This window comes from Natrix helvetica (assembly GCF_964273705.1).
Source record: "Natrix helvetica genome assembly, chromosome: 2".
NCBI classification, from domain to species: domain Eukaryota; kingdom Metazoa; phylum Chordata; class Lepidosauria; order Squamata; family Natricidae; genus Natrix; species Natrix helvetica.
Genome location: NC_138552.1, coordinates 167560066 through 167581484, shown reverse-complemented (window position 1 = coordinate 167581484; position 21419 = coordinate 167560066). Strand labels below are relative to the sequence as shown.

Here is a 21419-nt window from a genome sequence, read left to right as displayed (position 1 = left end):
TCAAAATTTGGGCACTTGGCAACTGGCATGTATTTACAATGATTGCAGCATCCTGGGGTCACATAATTGCCATTTGCCACCTTCCTAGCTATCTCCTGACAGCAAAGTCAATTGGGAGCTGGATTTGCTTAACCACCACATGATTCACTTAACTGCAATGATTCACTTAACCACGACGAAAAAGGTTGTAAAATCAGATGCGACTCAATTTAACAACTGTTTTGTTTAGCAATGGAAATTCTGATTCCAAGTGTGTTGTAAATTGACTACTACCTATATTTATGCTGTGATTTGGGATTAATCCACTTTGCTATGGATGCTGTTAATCATGATCCACCAGGCACATAGCATAAATTACATTACAAGCTTTATCATTTCTTTCCAAACCAGCTGGCATTTCTGAAACTGATGTATTTCTAGAATTAATAAAAACCAATAATAACACTAATTCAAGCTATTTCACAGTCTGAAAAAATGTTGGACAATTTCTTATAGCCGTGGTTAGGCAAATACTTAAGTCAAATTTCAGATTTACTGAGCTACAGGGAAAATGGGAAGTTTTGAACTACCTTACTTAATTAGAAAGTTAAGTGCAGAGAGTATTCATGTTTATATAATAGTTTGTAAGCGGCATGCTATATTGTTTCAATTAAATTAAATTTGTTTTTCTGTCGCAAGTCATAAACAATAATAGCTGCAGGCATATTAAAACATTGACAGATTGTTAATCTTTTGAAACATGACAAATAAAATTTTCAATTACAGCTGTACACTCACTATTAACCAATCTATCAATTTAAAGTTAACAATAAAATGGAAAAAAATGAATATGAGTCAATCATTGATTCACCTTCTTTCTCTTTGCTTTTAGTTTCAAGAATGCAAACAGGAAAAAAAATCAACAATTCATTAACATACACTATTAAGACCTTTCCACTGCTTCTAAATTACTTTTCCATTCTTATATATTAACTAGGCCAAAGCCTGATTAGTCTTTTTTTAGTATGTTTTCAAAATGAGAATTGGTGTTTTACAAGCAGTAAAAATATTGCAATCTTAGAATTATTTATATATTGCATAAAAACTAGGTATTTCTGTGAATCTATGTTTGTTAGTAAATATTGTCACTCATAAAATTGTTGTATTGGTACTCAAAAACTGATTCCTTTAAAACTCATAGGGATTTTCTTCTGAGAAATAACCAGATTGGGCTATTAGTACAATCGGTGAAATGGCCCAGTAGCAGTAATTATTTCTAAGCCTTGCTCGGTAAAATTCAATAAAACACGATTGCAAACCATTGCACATCCACATAATTAAATTACTCTTAAACACTATTCAAATTAGAAAATGCAAGATTTTAAACCAGTAGCACATATGGACAGTTTGCAGTGAAAGCCTGTCAAATTAAGTGATATTCAATCTGTTATCAAGCTCTATGTGAGGTTATATATTATCCACAGGATGTGGAAAAAGCAAAATCTTGCTTTCTCTAATACATTTTTTTTAGTTTATTAACACAAGATGCAATAACACAATGTTAGAAAATAAACATGCATTAGATATACTACAAAACTGTATTCTCTGAAAAACTGTTCGTTACAATTGCATAATGACAAGATTTTTTCCCTTTTAAAAGCATTCTGCCTGAAAAAAGGTGAAAAGGGATGAATATTGAACTCACTATTTTTCAACCTCAGTAAGACTTTTAGCATTCTTGGATAGTTTAAAAAAAAACTAGTTATCACAAAAAATTAGCACTTTTTTCCATTTCAAGATGCAACTGATTTCTATTTACAATAATTTGTCAATAAATTTTAATATTCAAAAATTTACATTCATAAAAGTGTTGCAGAAATTTATATTTACTTTTTTAAAAATGTACATACAAGGAAGTCCCATGTAAAAGGTTCACTGAAGAACTGAACCAATATAAAGAGCAATTTTATTAAATTTTGCAAAACTCCACTTGAAGGCAGCTCACATTTCAACATTCAAAAATCCTTAATTGCTTGCTTATGAAAACTAATGTTCCAGTAATAAAGGTGAAAATGTAAACTAATGTCCTATTGAGATCAGTAGAAAAATGTAGTTTCCACAGGCAGAGTATATTCAATAATGCTTCTCTAGAAAGTAGTTCAGCTTGAATGTAGTGACGTAACCAACAGGTGACTCAAAAGAGTGGTCTTGAACAAACCTATATACTTATAGTTATTTTAGCAGCCAGCAGTTTGTTTTCCAGTTCAGCTTTTTAGAGTTCTAAAGAGATCTATCAAATTAATACCTTCTTAGACATTGAAATTTAGAGTTTTTGGCATCTAAAGACACATAAAAATGTAGTCATATAACATTTGCAGTCTAAATCCATCAATTGCACATAACTGTGCTTAAATCTGTTCTGAAATAATTAGGTACCCAAAATAAGAAAAATAGAAAAAAAATATTAAAAAATATTGCACAGCCACATACCTAGAAAGTAAAGTTGATGTTAAAAAAGCTCTTCACATGGATGATATAAATTATCTTCCATATACAAAAGTATAAATATCTTTTAAAATACCGCAGTAACTACAGTTTAATATCACACATTATTTATCTGTTAATGAGGTAATAACCAAGTCTGTTACAATGTTTTTATTCCTACTGGAAATATTTTAGGGCAGCAACTAGAAAAAACTTTTCCAAAAATATGTCTGAATCCAAAACAGCAATGTGTGCAGCTCTTCCTATCAGAGAATCAGCTGTGTTTGGCAGTGCACAATGCACATTGTATCGAATTAAATTGCAGTCCTTGCTTTGAAGAACAGGCAGAAGCATATTCTGGATCATTTCAGCATATATTGGTCCTGTAAAAGAAGAACCCGCATTACTTACTTAAGTAAGCACTGTCTATTTCCTTTCTACCATGCAATTAGTAGAGCAAATACCATGTTTAAAGTGTTACAAGTTGAAATCCATTTGTAATACTCCAAGCAAAAAAGTCTCAGACTATAATTAGCCAACAACTATATGAACTATCGTATTTTTCGGAGTATAAGACGCACCAAGGTTTTGAAGAGGAAATATTTTTTAAAAAAGGTTTTTGCACTCTGCAAACCTCCCAAAAAAGGCCTGTTTTTTGAGAAAACGGGCCCATTTTTGTTTTTCAAAAAAAGGCATGAATAGCTTTTAGGGGGCTTGCAGAGTACTCCTTGGGGGGTGCTCCCCTCCCCCCAAAATGAGAAAAAAAATGCCCCGTTTTTTGTCAAAAAAGTTGCATGCATAGCCTTTAGGAAGCTTATAGAGTACTCCTGGTGGCTGTGGGGGGGGGGGGCAAAATTGAGCAAAAAGGGGCCTGTTTTTCACTCATTTCTGCCCTCCCCAGCCTCCAGGAACTCTCTGAAAGCCTTATACAGGCTCTGCACGGCCATTTTGATGAAGGGGTGGGGCTTCAGGAGGCAAAAAATGCTGTATTCAGTGCATAAGATGCACTCAGATTTTCAGCCACTTTTTTGAGGGAAAAAGCTGCGTGTTATACTCCGAAAAATACGGTACTTCCTTTAGCTTTAAAAGCCCTGTTTGTACTGGCAGAGAAGTTAAGAGTGTCCCTAAAAAGGAAACCCTATAAGGTGCCATAGTAAAAATCTCAAAAGCTGCCAAATACTTGCTCCATTTCAGTCAAAGGACAGCAAGCAGGGCTTCAGGAGTTGAGCAAGCACCTAAGAAGTGTTGTAGAGAAGGCAGATTTATACATGTATACATAAAGAAAGACCACTGATGCTTTTAAAATAACTATTATTTTAAGCATAAAATAACTTCCAAGGCAAAGAAATATGATGGCTGCTCCAAATAAGATTAACATTGACAGCTATTTTATAATTTTGGGTTCATTAATGGCAAATTTACAAAATATTGCGACAAAATTATTTTGAAATTTACTGTTTTTAATGGACCAAGATGATAGATTGCTTATCTGTTAGTTTTTAGTCCTAACTACAATGTCCATGCAAACAAATATGAGAGCATTTAAAAAACAGTATTAATGATATTTGAGAAAATAATGATAAAAACAAAAATATTTTGTTGACCAAACCAACTTTTCTTTTTAAAAAATCAGCTAGATTTTTAAAAAGGTTTTTTGAGGGGCCGTTCACATTGTTTTTCATTAAATGAACTCTGAAAGCACTGGCTTTTTAAATACAGGCAGCCCCCAGATGTACAAGGCCTGACTTAGCAAAAAAAAAAAAAAATGCTACAGAAGCAAGTATGCAATTATTGTATTTGCTTTTTTAATTTGTGTTTAGCTGGTCATAATTGCTATTGCAAAATTGCCACCATATAAAGAATATATATAAATAAAATGTACACATGCCAACAGGGTGCCATCTAACGTGTAGGTTTTATAGGAGTTTTCATCGTATATAATCCAGACACTGTCTATGTGCATTTCTACTTCATACATTTCATTAAAATTGATCTCTCCCTCATAAGAAAAAAAGTAAGACTTGTTGCCCTAGAATAACATTACTCAAGTTTCAAGTACATATTCTCCTGAATATTTTCACAAATATCTATGTTTTAGCTAATACCTGTTTGTTTATCCTTCAGAGCTGTTTTGCACATCTCAATACGGGCAGAATGATAAGGGACGTAACGATCTTGCAGGGACCCTACTAATATTATATTTTTGAAATATTGAAGACCTGTGAAAAGACAACAATTATAAATATTAAGAACACACACAAACATATCAACAGTTATAAGCTTGGAGAAATTCAGCCCTACCCCAACAAAACCTCTTGGATTAATAGATATTAGGGATGTAACAAATGCTAGGATACTATTACTCCCTTTCTACGACTAAACTAAAGCACACATAGGAGAGGAAAAAAAGGAAAATTATACTTTTCTGGCACTCATCAATACCAAGGTTAAACTTTAACTGTGAGAAAAGCTCTTTAAAGAATTCTGCATTCATATAGCTAAGTAGAGATCCAGAAATATAACTATATGCAAATATGATCATAATATTTGTAAAAAAAAAGACTAAATATGGTAAAATAGATTTTATGACTAATTAATTTATAGTGAAATGGTAAAATAAGTTTCTTAACTTTCCACTGATAGTTGTAGTGGAATTCATTTAACTTTTGGGTGTACTGCTAAAGCAATGGACTCATTTATAGTTTCTGTGAAATTTGAGATTGCAGTCAAAACTATAATCCTCGCCTGGTTAATCTTAAAAGCATTTATTTTATTACCATTTTACAGAACAGTAGCAAGGCTTAATCTTATGGTTTCATCCATGCTTTTTCATTTAATATTTTAACAGTGGAAATATTTGGCAAGAAATAATATTCCACTGTGTTTGTGAAACTGAGCTACATGGTTTTGATTTTCAAAATAAACTAGTAAGTCCTTGTATCAATACCATAATTATGCTTTTTTTAAAAAAAACCAGCATCACATAGTATATTATTAACAGAAAACCTCTGACATTTTGTAGGGAAACTATTTAAATCTGAATGTCTGAGATCAGTGGTATCATATTCACTTGCTACCCCAGTTTCTCCAAAATATACTAATGTATAAATGAAAACAAGTTTCATTAAAAGTTAATGCTTTCAATGAAGTTGATATAACTTACCTGCTTTTCTACTAAGTTTGTATAAGAAGGTTTGCCGGGGGTCTGAATGATCTCGACAGGTCAACTGTAACAAAGATCCTGACTTCTTCCACTTCTGCATAAACCAGAGGCCTATATTTTTGCATATATTACATGTGAATACACAGAGCACAATTATACAAATCTTTGAATAATTTTCTAATTAGTGTTCATTCTATACATACTAAGGGGGTTCTACTCTATTTGCTTATCTAATATATAAGAATTAAAATTATAAGCACACATATCAAATGAATATATGTCAAGACAAAATGCTTACTGAATGAATATAAAATGTGAATGTATATGTGTGCACACACACACGTAACGTATATATGCTAAACACAATTTTAATGTTCTTTAGTACATCAGTCTTGTGTTCTTCAGCCAATTGATTAAATGATGTACTCTGTAGCCTTAAAAACAAATCATCTTTGACAAAACAGAATGGCAATTATTCTGAACACTTCCTAGAAAGTGTTGGTGTTCAATGGTTCTGAGTATCTCAGGAAACAGTTCATCCCATATAAACTGTTCTGAAATTTGGGGAATCAATGAAGCTCTACTTCACATACTAATCAAAGTGACTTTCAGGAAAGGCAATGTGATCCTGGTGATCCCTTTGCGATAAGTAATTATTCTTTGTTCCTTTTCTTCTTCTTCTAACCAACTAATCTTACTCCACAGAAATGTTAGCATTTTTCTTTATGTTGTATCTGTTTATATACACCTGTATTGATTTTATTGGCCTTTTCCCTTACGTATTTTAAAAACTGACAATATAAACATAAAAATCCTACCTAGCATACAAAGATGATGCAGAAACATGAATATTGAAATGAAATGTTTTAGCTCCCTTAATTTAGAGTACTTAATTTTACTCGGTATTATTGTAGATTATTTAATATAGAGGTAGGTAATCTCTATATTAGATTCCAGATATTTGAACAATGATTCATGTTACTCCTAACCAATGACCTTAATAGCGGAGAATTACAGCACTTGTGCTTTAACATATCTGGTTCCTTCTTCCTACTTCATTACACGGCTCTGATTATTTAAATAGTAAAGCATCCTGTGCATTTTAATGGAGACTAGAAATACTTGCTCAAACTTTGAGTTTAAAGAACATCATTACACTGTTTAAAAAGATTAAAATAAGCCACCCTTTTTAATAGTTCTGAGACTTTAAAGTGGACATCAAATCTAGGTTTTTTTTACCTGTATTAACAAGAGCACTGCTGTTGTAGAGCGTACCAAGATGTGGTCCAGACAGAGAGAGGAAGGTATAAAGTTTATTGAGGTAATACCTAAACCTAGGTCTTGTGAGTACTGAACGGATTATTAAATTACCCAGTGAATGTCCAATAAAACTGAATAAAAAAAGATAAAAAAGAGTGTAAGATTTGGAAAAATATTTTTTAATACATTATCAACTTAAAACTTGAACTTTAACTGTTTGTTTTTCTTCCATTTTACTGTGTCCAAATCTTGGAAGCAACTGTCTTCTTGGCAAGGTTTTTCAATAATTGTTTGCCACTGTCTCCTTTCTAGGGCTGAGAGAAAATGGCTGACCCAAGGTCACCCAGCTGCCTTTGTGCCTAAGGTGGGACTACAACTCACAATCTCCCTGTTTCTAGCCTGGTGCCTTAACCATTGTACCAAACTAGCTCTTAATTTTGTTTTGCAATACTGCAAATGTGATGCTTTCTGCACATGCATAAAACAATCATGCAATTTATGAAAGGGTTTTCATTATGCTTACTAAAATCACCATCAATGAGGGGATATGAATAAAAATGCAGAGCATTTTTTTGCTATCACTGCTTTCCAAACATTCCACAATACTCTATTTATCTCTGTCATTCCTCTACTTCACTTCTGTAGTTTCCATTACAAATTATGGAACTTTGTTTGGGAAGGCACTAGAGCAATAAGTTGTAGGTGACATAGAAACTGTCTATCCCTGTTCAACACATTTAATTTTCAGACACATGAAGCTTCCTTTGGTATTCATGAATGTTAATAGCTTTACTGAAGGGTACAAAATGATTTCCCCCCCTTTTTAGAATGTGCCCTGATTTCAATTGATCTTTATGTATTTAGAAATTTTAGTCCCACATTTTGAAATAAAAATTTAATATTGACATATTAAGGAATGAAATCTAGTTTAACAAGCAGGCCCCATTTTTGTAAATAAGCAAAATCCTAGTGCATCGTTTAATCCAGGATAAAATAAAAAAAGATGGCATATCTAAGGGCCCTAACATTTTGATTTCACTCCTGAAACACCTTTTCAGAGCCTCCCAATAGCCAAGCAGGCCACCCAATGAGTTGTACACAGGTTGCCCAAAGCCATGAGGAATCCACTGATAGAGGGACAAGGTCTCCAGTGCTTGGTGGGCCAGCAGTGCAGTATTCATAACATTCTGAGGTAAAAATATTGCCCTCTGCAAGCCACATTCCAAGTATTTTGAAGTTGGCCACTTTGGGTACCCTGGAAAAAACTCAAAATGTTTTGGACACCTTCTTAATTGCAATCCAGGTGTATTTTTTAAAGATGTATATACAAGCCACTGGATAACTGCTAGTATAATAATTTCTGCTCAATGCTTTTTATTTATTCTCAGAAAATCCACAATTATTAGCAACTAAAATAATAATGGCCAAATACTTGAAAACTCAAGGTAACATAAAATTGAGAAGTGGATTAAAAAGACCTCTTCACTTGCTTCAATAGAAAAAAACATCAAAGTTTAATAAAACATCAGAGGCAAGAATTATAATTCTGTCAAATTTGGATCAATTTTGTAGTTTCTTTCATTACTTATGTATAATATGGTAATATTTTAAGTATATAGTAAATTTGTATGCATGTAATACCTGCCTCTATCATTTGGTAAACTTTTTATATTTTCTACAGGTAGTCCTCAACTTATGACCACAACTGAGGCAAAATTTCTGCTGCTAAGCAGGACAGATGTTAAGAGAGTTTTTCCCATTTTATAACCTTTCTTGCCCCAGTTGTTAAGTGAATCACTGAAGTTGTTAAGTTAATAACGCCACTGTTAAGCGTATCTGGTTTCATCATTGACTTTTCTTATCAGGTCACAAAAGGTGATCAGGTCATTGCAACTGTCATAAATATGAGTCAGATGCCAAGCATCCAAATTCTGATCAAGTGACCATGGACATGCTGCAATGGTCGTAAGGGTGAAAAATGTTCATGAGTCACTTTTTTTCAGTTCCGTTAAAAAAAAGTCGAGGACTACCTGTATATATATTTTCAATGCTTCATGTATTTACTATTTAGTTATTTGATAACATTTGTTAATCAGAGTTCAGTTTTTTAAAAAATCCACAATTATGGTTACATTTCAAGCTGACATTATTTATTCTACAACAAAATTAATTACCTGATTTTTGAAATTGTTAGATTGTAAATTTGAATATACTGGATTATTTCATCCAAAAGGCGATCTGTCATTGAATCAAAATCAGCAAATGTGTCATTCTGTGGGGAAAAAATTCAGGGTTCTTATACAAAACTGTTTTGTGATAAGCATGAATCCTTAGCAAATTACATGAATATAGAAAAGAACAATAAAAAGTAATAGCAGTAATTCCCAAGAAAGCCTTAGAGTAGACAGAACAAAACAACCGTAAGACAAAATGTCCTTTCATCATGACAGCTCCCACCATGACCCCATTTCATAAAGCCTAAAAGAGTTTGCTTCTTTCCCTGGCCTTGGGAAATGGACAGACACACACACACCCTGACCCCCCATGTTAGAAGCATTCATTGTATTTTGATGAGAGTTGTTTGGATTGCCATTCTGTTAATTCCTGCTTGTTATGTCCCTTGTTTCATTATCTATTACTATCTTTTAATATTTTATTCTAATATTGTGAGCCACCCAGAGCTGATCTGGCACCAGGTAATACCAAAGTAGAGTAGAGTGGAACTGAATAGAACCAAACTAAACCACTATATACAGCAGAACCATAACTGCTTTAAAAGACTGAAGCCTGGAAGACGTAGCATGTGTAACTACACAAACCATAATATTAGTCAAACTTTGTTCATTGCAATAGGGAATGGGAATAGAACCTTTTAATGTGGGGTACCTCAGGACTCTAATATCTGTATGAGATCACTGGGAGAGGTCATCCAGCAAGATTCACATATACATTAATTTAATTAAGATATCCCTAGATGAGGTATTATAAATTAATCAGTAATTCTTGGGTGCTACTACCTGATTTCTCTCAGACATCAGAAAATCTATACGACCTCCCGGAAGACCAAGTTCAATGTACGTTTTTACTAATCTTAAATCTGCACTATTACCTAAAATAAAGGAAAATTTCAGATATTAGAAAGATTTACTTGGCAGAAATAACACATTTAAATTAAAATAATGATGTGTAATACTGTAGAAATGTTAATTGAAGTTCATTTAGTCTAAGACTCACATTACAATTCTATGAATTAAAAGGCAATATTTTCTATTTGTTTATATATTTAAAACAGAAATATTGTCTTTTAATTCAGAGATTTAATAAGCTCCTTACCAAAAAGTATCCTTTCCTCCAAAAAGGGTAAATGGTCCATTTTAAAGGAATTGAACACTGTGGTTTGTTTCAGTTAATTGCTTATAGCACAAATATACATTTAAAAACACTTGAAAGCTAAACTTATTAGTCCTTTGCTCATTTATCTGATTTGTATCACAGTTTCCTATTCAACTAAATATTTAAGGGACCTAAATGGCACCTAAAATAGATCATGCACAATGCAATTTAACAATATTTTATGACAATAACTTTCCATAAACATTTGGGCAGCTGCCTTGTTTTATTATCTAGATGATTTACTACATTAAGCATCATGCTGAGAACAAGAAATTTGGATAACTGCATGTGTTCATTTAAAAAAAAAAACTTGGTATTTTATGCAATGCAAGGATAATATCAAACAGTTTCCTAATTAGCAATAACTAGATGGAAATGTTAATTTGACTGTTTTCAAATTAGCATTTTGGTTTAATTACTGTTAATTAGGGATTTACTTATATTTTGTACTATACAGACTAAATGTTCTCATATTTAAACTAAATTTGAAATCCAGCATATCAACTATTTACTAATTTATTATCAGCTGCCACAGCATACCATCTAGGCCATGCACACAGATAATGAGATGTATTCCATCTTCCGAATTTTCTTCTTCTGTACTGAAATAAGGCATGGAAGATGCTAGACTGGAAACATCACTGTACATGAATCCAGGAAGCTGAAGTTGCTTCAATTCTTCTTTAGCATGAAGAAATCTGTAATTAATAGATGTTTTTTTTATCATTCAGCATAGAAATTAAAATAAGAAAGTTATAGATGTTTAACTTTCATGTATTAATTAAATGCAGTTGACTGGAAACCAGTATCATAGATTCCTAAGTAAAACCCATAGATCTTATTCTCTGAAAAATTTATACAGAGAATTTATGTCCTGAATCACCATCTACATTTTCCAGTTACGTGTGTTTCAGATAATAACATTTGCAAAAGCATTCTGCTGTAGTTAATAAAATATTTAGTACCTTCACAAGATTACTGAACATCAACCTGTTGTACCTGAACACAACCTTCTTAGCAATTTAGCTGTATTTTCAGGTCACAGACATTTATTTATATTGCAATATACTGAAGCAGCTATCTACTTGTAGAAATTTACAAATTTAAAGCTCTCTTCCAGCTTACAGACCTTCAAATATGTTGGGACTACAACATCAAGTATATTGAGTCAACACATCAGAAATTTCATCGGATCAGCAGGTCTGCTTTAATAAAGTAAAATTTAAGAATAAATTCTTCCTGAAGTCCAGGTACTATTTTTTATAAATTCAGACACAAATAAATAACAATTATTTACGTGTATCTGAATAAAAATAAAATAAATAAAAATAAATAAAAACATAAATTAAAAAGAAAAGAAAAAAACTCAAGACAGATTTGATGGACCACTAGGTCTCTTTCTGTGCTCAGTTTTCTATGTTTAATAAAGTAACACCATCAAACAAAACAAAGAGATGAAAAGGACTAAATAGGTGGATAAAAATTCCAAATCCAATCTGAGCATCTAGATGACTGTGCAAATAATAATAATAACAACAACAACAACAACAATAATTGTATTGGAAGAAATCAATGGTTATACCAATATTAATAGGAGCCCTTGGAGCTATACCCAAAGGTTGCCTAGATACATGGAAATTTTGAACTTATCAGACCTGAATATTCTGACTTTGCAAACAAAACAAAAAACAAAAAACCCCACCTTACTCAGAACTGCCCATATACTTGGACATTACCTTAACAGCTCTTAGGTCCTGGGTTAGGACTTGAACTGTTATGTTTTTACCAGTCCCAGACTGTGAATTGAATTGAAGATTAAATCACCACCATCATAACAACAATAACAATAACCTACCAATCTTTTTGCATGCACTGTATTTCTTCACCTTCATCTGTGCTGGCTCCCTGTCAGGCCATCCCAATTTCCCTATTTCATTTCTAGCATAAACCAAGTATACAATTTCAAAATAAGATATTCATATGTATCTTACCAGCCATCCAGTTTTACCCATAATTGGGAAAAACTGCAAACCCAGTAACTAATCTTAGTAACTGAAAACAACTTCAGCCATTTAAAAACAAGAATTCAATCTTCCTTTATACACACACAAGTACATTTTTTAAAAGAATGCTTACGTTATCTGCATACAATAAAATATATAGGTTATTCTAGGAAATGCTTAAGATTGTGATTTTAGTATATTCTAATTCTATCTACTAAACTGGTAAACTCTAGCTAAATTCTGCTTTCCCAGTTTTGAAAGTAGGGTGCTTCAGTCATAGTTCTTATGAACATACAGGAAAATGCTTACTATTTTAATAAATAATCCTAATTCTTCACCAAAATGAAGAAAGTAACAACTATCAGAAACAATATGCAATTTCTATTTCTTAATTGCAATTCAAAAATGTGCATCTTTGTCTTAAAATATCTTCTGGGCCCATTTTTTAAAGTATTGATTGACTGAGTCAGTAGATGGATATATGTGTTATCAACTCCATTCAGGCTCATGGAACCTTACAAATCAAAATCAAAACATCAACTACAGGACATCAAAACAAACAATAAAAGATCCACTTACGCTAGCATTTGTGGTTTGGTAGAATATTCATACCAGGGAACAGATAAAATTGCACTACAGGATGAGGTGCTGGACTGCTTGGAAAAAGAACTGGATTTATCATGTGTGGACCATAAATTGCTACTTGGATATCCTTTCAAGCCTGGAGGAAAAATCAAACTATCTGGCTTGCATAATGGAGCTGTATTTGTCTCATTTCCCAACAGTTCATTAGACAAACTTTCTATTCTTAAACCTCTTTCACTTGTTAAATCAAAGTTGTCAAGACAATCATTCATAGTTTTGTACAAAAGATCATCTACTGCTTCCTCAAAATAACCATTTTCCACATTGCTTTGATCTTGATCCTCCTCTTCCTCCTCCTGTGGGGAAGCAAAACATAAGGTTCCCCTTTGAGGGCTAACAAGATTGCTGCTGTCAACAGAATGCACATTGGAAATCTCTGTACTATTCTGATAGCCAAAGTAGTTTTCAACAAGTCCTTGTTTTAATATATCAGTACTACCTTCTGACGAGGGGACATTCAAGTTTGTAAGATTTTGATTTTTTGTAATTAATAACTTATCAGTCATTTCTTTTTGCTCTAACATTTCATCAATATTCCTTTCACTTGTTTTTCTCGCACTATCAGCACAGGAACTTACAGAACCTGAAACAATACAGGCATTTCCTGGATAAACAACTCCTGAAGGAATTTCACTTGATTTTTCTACAGTGTAAAAGTCTTTCTCTAAACCTTGGGCATCTTTACATGTATTGTCTAAACTGAATTGTGGGCCATGAACGTTCATAGCTGTAGATGTATGTTCATTACAAACTAGCTGTTGAGGATGCTTGATTTTTGTGGTCAAGGAAGGCAAACATGTAGTTTCATTGTCTGATTGTTCAAAATACGTTATACAGTGAGGTGGCAAAATATCAGGCTCATCAACATCATCACATTTTGTCAAATCAATTGCTCCCAAGTCTAATACTGTTTTACTGTCCCTTAATTGACATTCGTGTAAAACGGATATCTTGGAATTTTCCTCAGGGGAAAGATCGTCATCAGAAGGGAGAGAATTTATAGATGTCAGAGAAGATTGTATTTCACTTGTGCTCTCAGTACAGTGACTTTCCGTCAGAGCTTTAATCATGACATCTGGTTTTTGGACAAGTTGAGGAAATGCTTTTTCACTGTTGCATGTACTTTGGCCTTGAGGAGTTTCAAAAGCTATATCTGCACTTGGGTGCATTGCAAAAGAACTTGGTTCACTTTCTACACCAGAATCCGAGAACCTAGATGATGCATAGGTATTATTAACATCAGGCAATTTAAGTGTCTCTCCACTTAAAACTGTAGTGGGAATTTCTTTTGTTGATTGAGTAGCTGTGACCCTGGTCAAAGAATCCTCAGCATGTTGGAAATCTGTTTCTTGCACAACTTTCGTTTCAAGTGTTAGTTCCTCTTCTGATTTAGATCTCTTTTCTGATTCTGAACCTTCAAATGTAAGTTCTGCTAATGCTTCCCCTGGTAAATCTTCTGTCCCTGATCCAATTCGAACAAACACTTTATCTCCCCCATGTGATTTCCTACAGTATGGTTTCACTTCTATTTTTGTAACTGCGGAAGAAGTAACATAATTGTCAGCAACAGTTCTGGATGTCAAACTGATATCCTCATGACTGTCATCAATTCCAGTCTGGGAGGTACAAAATTTACTCAAACTGACTGAATCTGCATAGGGAGAGGTGACAGAAGTATGCAGGCTTTCCTCATTCCCTTGTAGTTTAATAATTTTTTGTTCAACTTTAAAATCTTTCTGACCAACTAGTTGTAGGGAGATTTTTGAATCACAGGCATGTTCAGCAAGAGTAACATCCAGTCCTTCTTTCTCATTGTATGAAGAAGTTCCTTCAAAACACTGGGCAATTTCCTCTGCTGCTGCACTTTTCAAACATTTATAGCCTACTAGGACAACAGAATCTTTAGAATTTTGTTTTACTACTTTTTTGGGATTTTCAGGTTTAATTGTTTTTATTAATTTGGTGACCTTAACTTTGGACTTATTGATATCTTCATATTTTCCTTTTGTAGACTTTGTTAACTGCTTTTCACTTTCTGAGGCTATCAAATGTTTATTTTTCATCTCTGGACTCAAAAAGGTAGTTGTGAAATTTTCTTCAGTATCTTGTTTATCTGGTTTCTTGGAATCAGACTTCGGCTGAATAGTTAGCCAGGGAACATCCACGTCTTTTTATTAAGAGACAAAATATTAAAAAAAAAATTAGAATAAGCTCATGAAACTAATAGCAAAAAACATTTTACTATATTATGGTAAAGATTTCAAATATATATTAAAGAAGCAATTCTTTTATATTAAGGATACCGTAAGGTGTCTTTGAGATAAAGCCTGACTGCTCATAACTTCATCATCATATTAGAATGGTATTAGTATATATAACCAAAAGCAGAAAGCTTTTCTGATTTTATCTAGATGCAATGGAATGAACCCAGAATTCCTTATACATAAAATATACAAGGTACTTTGGAATTATAGATCTTTAGCAAACACCCTGATATCAGGTTATAAAATAAAGCAAGGGAAATGTTATGTGGCACGTTACAAAATTTTCAAATGTCATTAAGATTTTAGATGTCTACCTTCTCCCTCTCAATGCTATATACAATTACTCAAATAACTCCCAATCTTAAGACAATATGCCTTTATTGTTGCATTAATTTATTCTGGTCTTGCTTAGTTTCAATTTATAAAATGTATTCAATCCTTGCTTTCAATAAGAATCTTGCAAGATATAAAGTCACAATTTTATTTAATTCTAGCAAAGTTAATTCCAATATTTTTGACTTACCTTCAGTGACAGAATCTAGATACCGATCTTCAAAGATTATAGGTAAGGAATTCAGATCTCCATCTAATTCACTGCATTCAATTGGGAGAGGTGGGAGAGAACTACAGAAGGAAGTGCTTTTTATTGCAGTACACATCTGAAGGTAACTCTGGGCACTGAAAGATACCATTTATGTTAAAGTAATCACAAAAAGTAAACGTGTAAGTTACAGTGCAATTAAAATGTAGCTGTATTAATGTACTCAAAATCCAATATTTTGCGTTACTTATGGAAATCATATTCAACTGTATTACATTTAAACATGTATATACTTTATACATGTATACAATGGTATTACATTTTATGAAGGAAATCTATCTGCATCACCAACAGAAATGGCAGCACTTAAACATAGTGTCACTCATGTATTTCTTGGTGGGTACACTTTTTGAATTAATGGCTTAGATAATTTAAATCAATACAGAACATAAAGACAAGAAGTTTATGAATTCTGATTCAATTGTTTCTTTTTAAAGTTACTTACTGAAGCTCTTGATAGGCAAGGGCTGCGTCCCGAGGATGTTCAAAACAAAAAAAAGCTTCCGAAAATCTGCGTACCTAAAATGTTTTGAGATCATATGTTTTGAATTTGCTTTATTTTTCCAAAAAAATATACAAAGTGTACTTGTATCATCATTTTAAAATAATGGTGGTTAATTAATTTTAAAAAAAAATCAGATATCTACAATGCTTAAGCTTATATAGTAATACTTATGTATAAAATCATAGGGATTTTTAAAAAATCAATATTTGGCTGTTATCTTTTTTCTTTATTGTCAAGCAAAGATATATGTAATGGGTAAAAACCCATTGGTTTACACTTAAAGGCTACACATTCTACTCAATGTCTCCAGTCTGAAAAGTTTATTCATAGTAAATGTGCTAGTTTTATTTAACAAAATGTTATCCATTATTCTTAGTCATCCAAATGCAACATGCTAACCCTCAGTACATTTCGAAACATCATAGATATCCATATATAATAAATACAAACTTCTCCATGGGACTTTCTATGCATCTGATACTGATTTATTGAACATCAGCTTATATTTCTATTCCCAGTCCCTGACTTAAATGCATATTAATTTAGCTATTCCGTTATCCTAATACATGTTTAGTCTACCTCAACTGCTTTTTATCCTGTCTCCTTTTGTAGCAGTTAAAATTCATTATTCATCTATTGTGCACAAAGTTTATAGTGCAATTCACTGCTTAGTCGAAGTAGCTGACTCAGATGCCACTAGAATTCATTTACATTTAATAAAGATCTACAAATTAAAAAAAAATCTGTAGGATAACTGAGGAAATGTTAAAGCATTTAATTTAACTTGATCAATACTTAGTTCCAATATTATCCAGATTTTTATATTTTTTACTAGAACTAAAAATATATGGTTTTACTTTTATGAATTGTAACACAAAAGATAAATACATACACGCATTATATGATGCTCTTGTGATAATAGTGCAATGACATCTTCTTGGAAGTTAACAGATTCCAGAAATTGTCCCCATAAAGCCATCAAGAGAGAGCACAGCTGTGCAAGATTCATGTTTATAAGTTCTGCCAGTTCATCAGGATTTTCCATTTTCTGCACCAATAGAAACCAACAAGCCTATAATCCTAGAAGTAGAATGGCTATTATCTGAAAAACTTAAAATAATTCTTTTTCTAAGTGGCCACACTGAATTTTTTTTAAATAGAATTAACTTCTATTTTTGTTTGAATTACAATATATACTTTCAACATCTCAGGTAATTTCTACATTAAGAACCATCTGTGAATGAGACTGCATTTAGGAATTCATTAACAACAGTGGCTAATCAGATGAGGCTTCTGAAATCCAAGAGAATGGGCAAGGAGCCAATAACCCTTCCTCAACATTGTTTGCTCATGGATTCCAATGACATTGAGTTTGAATTTACACTTCCACTTAGGAATAATCTCTGAAAAAGTTCTGAATCCCCTTTTAGATCTTATGATTGCCATCATATCATCTGTACACAGACAAACAAGCTACCTCCCCAGCACATAGACATTTTCCATTCTCTCTTCTATGTGCCACTCTACAATTGGTAGAAGTTGTTAATTGGATACCATTATCTTTTTTATTACATTAATCAGTCCGTAACACATTATCATCTTTCTTCAAAAAGAGTTCTGTTCCTTTAATAATTTTAAGTGTTCTCTTCAGTAAATTTAGTGCTTCTCTAAATACCCTATCAGAGATGATTGACTAGGTTTGTAAAATGCATTATAATGTTGTACTTTTACTTTTAGAATTTGCCTTTTCCTTTTTTCCACTATTGCTGATATTTTGTTTTGAACACTCTTTTTTTCCTAATGCTCAGTGAAGCTGGACATATGTTGATTAGAGGACAATACCTTTATTTCTTCACAGAGTTCCAAAAGGCGTGCTTCTACATCTACATCTACGTTCTCTGAAAAGACCAGTGTATGTAAAATTAATATTCCTAAATTCTAAATAATATGTAAATTACAAGCTACACCATATTTGAATGCATTAAAGATATAAAAAACAAGGAATTATTTTGACAGTTTAAAAATATTATAAATATTTTTGACCTAGCTACATGCAGGATCGCATCCTGCCCCATACATCCCTACGACCAATCCGCTCACACAGAGAGGGACTTCTTCGGGTGCCGTCCGCCAAACAGTGTCGGGGGGCGACACCCAGGAGCAGAGCCTTCTCTGTGATGGGCCCAGCCCTATGGAATGACCTCCCCCGTGACATCAGGACTACTTCCGATCTCCGCTCCTTCCGTGTACAGTTGAAGACCCACCTCTTTCAATTATCTGGCCTGGCTCAACCGTAAATTTTTTCTTATTCCTCCTGACAGTTCTTTTAAATTTTTTAAATTTTTAAATTTTAAATTGTGTTTTTACAATTGGGGTATTTTAATGGTGACTTTTAATTGTCTAATGTGATGTAATTTGTTACCTCCTCCGTGCATGTTATGTCCTGTATATATGTAGGTTTATGTGTTTGTATACATGTTTTTGTTTTATACTCCATTGTACGCCGCCCCGAGTCCTGTCTGGAAAGGGAGCGGCTAATAAATTTAAATTTATTATTATTATTATTATTATTAAATACCATATGAAATCTAATAATTCCTAAAGTGACTTAAGCCATTTTATTTAGGGCCCTTCTTTCTGCAATATTTTCACTAATTATGCTTTTCATATATTAAACACATATGATAATAACAGATTTTTCCTTTAGACCTCTTCTGATTATATATTTTAAAAGGCAACACTGTACAATGCATTAAGATGAAATGTTGAAATTTTATTAAGATTGATACAATCATGAGCTCATGAAAATCATCACTAGAAAAACAAGTTCAGAAGAATGTGTACTGAAAATCTAAATAGGGTGGTTGTATTTTAAAAATGTCAGAAACTGGGTTGGGGAATTAGGAATATACATAGAGGCTAATGGAAAAGTTTAACAAACATTATTTTGGAATTCCATTTATCATATGCCCTTGATATAATAAAGGAGCAGGTTGTCATTTTCTGGGATTCTCCTTCCCCCCCGTCCCCCCTGAAAATGTGTTCCTTCTCTCTTAAGATGGCTGCCTTAAACTATGTAGTCAGTAGTTTGACATATGGAGAAGGAATTGGCAAAAGTTGTTGTTCCACTTTGGTCAGCAATTGTCTCTGCTGGAACCCATTCTGTTCATGTAACTCAAGATAGAAGCTATTAAATTAAATTTATTCAGAATAAAAATCTCTTACAGCTAGTCCTTGACATTATCGCAATTGAGACCGGATTTCTGGTCACAAATTGTTACACTCATAAATCAAAACTCCTAAGTGACTGAACCAAATGAAAAAATACGGAAATTGTAAAGTGTTTTCATATATTTAAAGTTAATTGCTAAGGTTTTTAAACTAATTCATTAGCCTCATTGATAAAAATGTCTATCAATTTAAATCTATTAGAGCAGGGGTGTCAAACTATTTCACTGAGGGCCGCATCAGCGTTGTGTTTGACCTTGAGAGGCCAAGTGGGGGTGGCCAGCTATACGTCATTCGTGTCAGGGGTGCCTGTGTTGGTCCGAGAGCTCTGCCAGTGAAAATGGGCTGTTTCCAGGGTGGCCCTGCGGGTCAGTTCTAAGCTCCCTGCAGGCCAGATCCGGTGCCCGGGTCTTGAGTTTGACACACCTGTATTAGAGCATTTTTCAGATTAATTATACTGCAGATGTATTTGTTCTCAAACGAAATATAGCTTAAATCTTTTTCTAACCAAACATTCTCACAACTATCTTTTAAAATTATTAAGTAGGATTAAGATGACCTATTTTAGAGTTGGAGGGCAAAGACCAATAACCAAATTTAGCTGATCTAAGAAACTATACAGGGCTAGATATGGTTACTATCTGGATGGAAAAGCTCCTGGAAATACCAAGGTTATAGGCAGTATTGGGAATTGCAAATCAATTCTTGAAATCACTGGGAATCAAGCTTGATTTGAAGACTCTTATTTTAAAACTTACATCATTCCACACAACCCCTACATTAGTTTACATAGAATTTTTTTAAAAATGTATTCATAAAAATGTCTTTAAACTAGGATGTTATTTAAAAGTATTTTGGACATGTCTATGAATTTGAAGCATTTACTTCCTTAAAAGTCTTTGAAATTTTCATAAGGGCTGAATTGGTAATGTTTCATGAGAAAATAAAGAACATTTCTCATTTCATGAGAAAATAAAGAACAATATTAAGATACAAAAAGATGTAACAGCATAAACTTTGATTTTTTTAAAAAAAAGATGTGAAATAACTTTCCAAAAACTGAGCAAGTTTTCCTAGGGTAGTTTTTTAAACTTTGAAACAAAGGTTTTTATAAATCAATTAAAATTGCAACATGGAAGGTATTTTATTAGCATTTCCTTGTCAAAAATGCTTTGGAGATTCTTCTACAGATCCAGAGTATAATTTGAGGATAAGGTAATGGTCTGCATAGGATACTTTTCTATTGAAGGTACCACCACTGCATTCAGCTAAAAGTGCCTCTAACTGATAAATATTGGGAGTTTGACATGAGACCCTAGTTGGAACAGAATAAAGTTAGCATTCACCCTTCATTTATCTGAAATGTAGCATTCCTTTGTTTTGGCCCAGAATATGAAGACTTTTATAGGCTCAACTAAGTGTTTATGCAAACTCGGTCAATTCTTAAGTTCCAGGAATGGGCAGAAAGATCTGAACTTGAAGCAAGTCTTTTACCATCCAGAGCTGATACCAAATTTTCCAATAAACCAGAATTTTGTCACAAGCATAGAACAAAATGTTCTGATGTCCCATAATTGCCTTGTTTTCTGTAAATTTCCCCAAGCTATGAAGCTTAGAGTCTGCGTTAACCAAAAACAACAAGAGCAGGTTTACATTGTTGACATTGACTTGAGTGGGATAAGAGGGGGAAAGAGGTCATTTAGTGTGAGCCAGAGCCATCAGATATTGCTGCCTATATAAGTAGCTTTCGTTTCATTTTAAATTATTCACTTGGGGAAGTTGTTAGTGTTTGTAATGTAATATCCCTCTATATTTTCGTATGTGCACTTTCTCTTAGGTTGCCAATTGGAAAAGTGAACATTAAATTACACTTTGGAGAAAAGCTTCTAACTAA

The 21419-nt window shown here is 33.0% G+C and overlaps 1 protein-coding gene across 4 annotated transcripts in view; it reads right to left on the bottom strand.

Annotated features, from left to right (window-relative positions):
- Positions 1-705: 705 nt before the first annotated feature.
- FAM135A (family with sequence similarity 135 member A) overlaps positions 706-21419 on the bottom strand; it is a 49287-nt gene continuing 28573 nt past the window's right edge. For 3 of the 4 annotated variants that reach the window (XM_081944115.1, XM_081944113.1, XM_081944114.1), the window contains exons 11-22: positions 18140-18195; positions 17190-17345; positions 16238-16311; positions 15715-15869; positions 12862-15094; positions 10820-10977; positions 9901-9995; positions 9061-9158; positions 6866-7017; positions 5627-5737; positions 4569-4682; positions 706-2846 (exon numbers count right to left, since the gene is read on the bottom strand). In XM_081944115.1, the coding sequence (XP_081800241.1) occupies positions 2641-2846; positions 4569-4682; positions 5627-5737; positions 6866-7017; positions 9061-9158; positions 9901-9995; positions 10820-10977; positions 12862-15094; positions 15715-15869; positions 16238-16311; positions 17190-17345; positions 18140-18195 (3608 nt within the window). In that variant the 3' untranslated portion in view covers positions 706-2640. The remainder of the gene's footprint in view (positions 2847-4568; positions 4683-5626; positions 5738-6865; positions 7018-9060; positions 9159-9900; positions 9996-10819; positions 10978-12861; positions 15095-15714; positions 15870-16237; positions 16312-17189; positions 17346-18139; positions 18196-21419) is intronic. The other variant, XM_081944116.1, reaches the window with a different exon arrangement.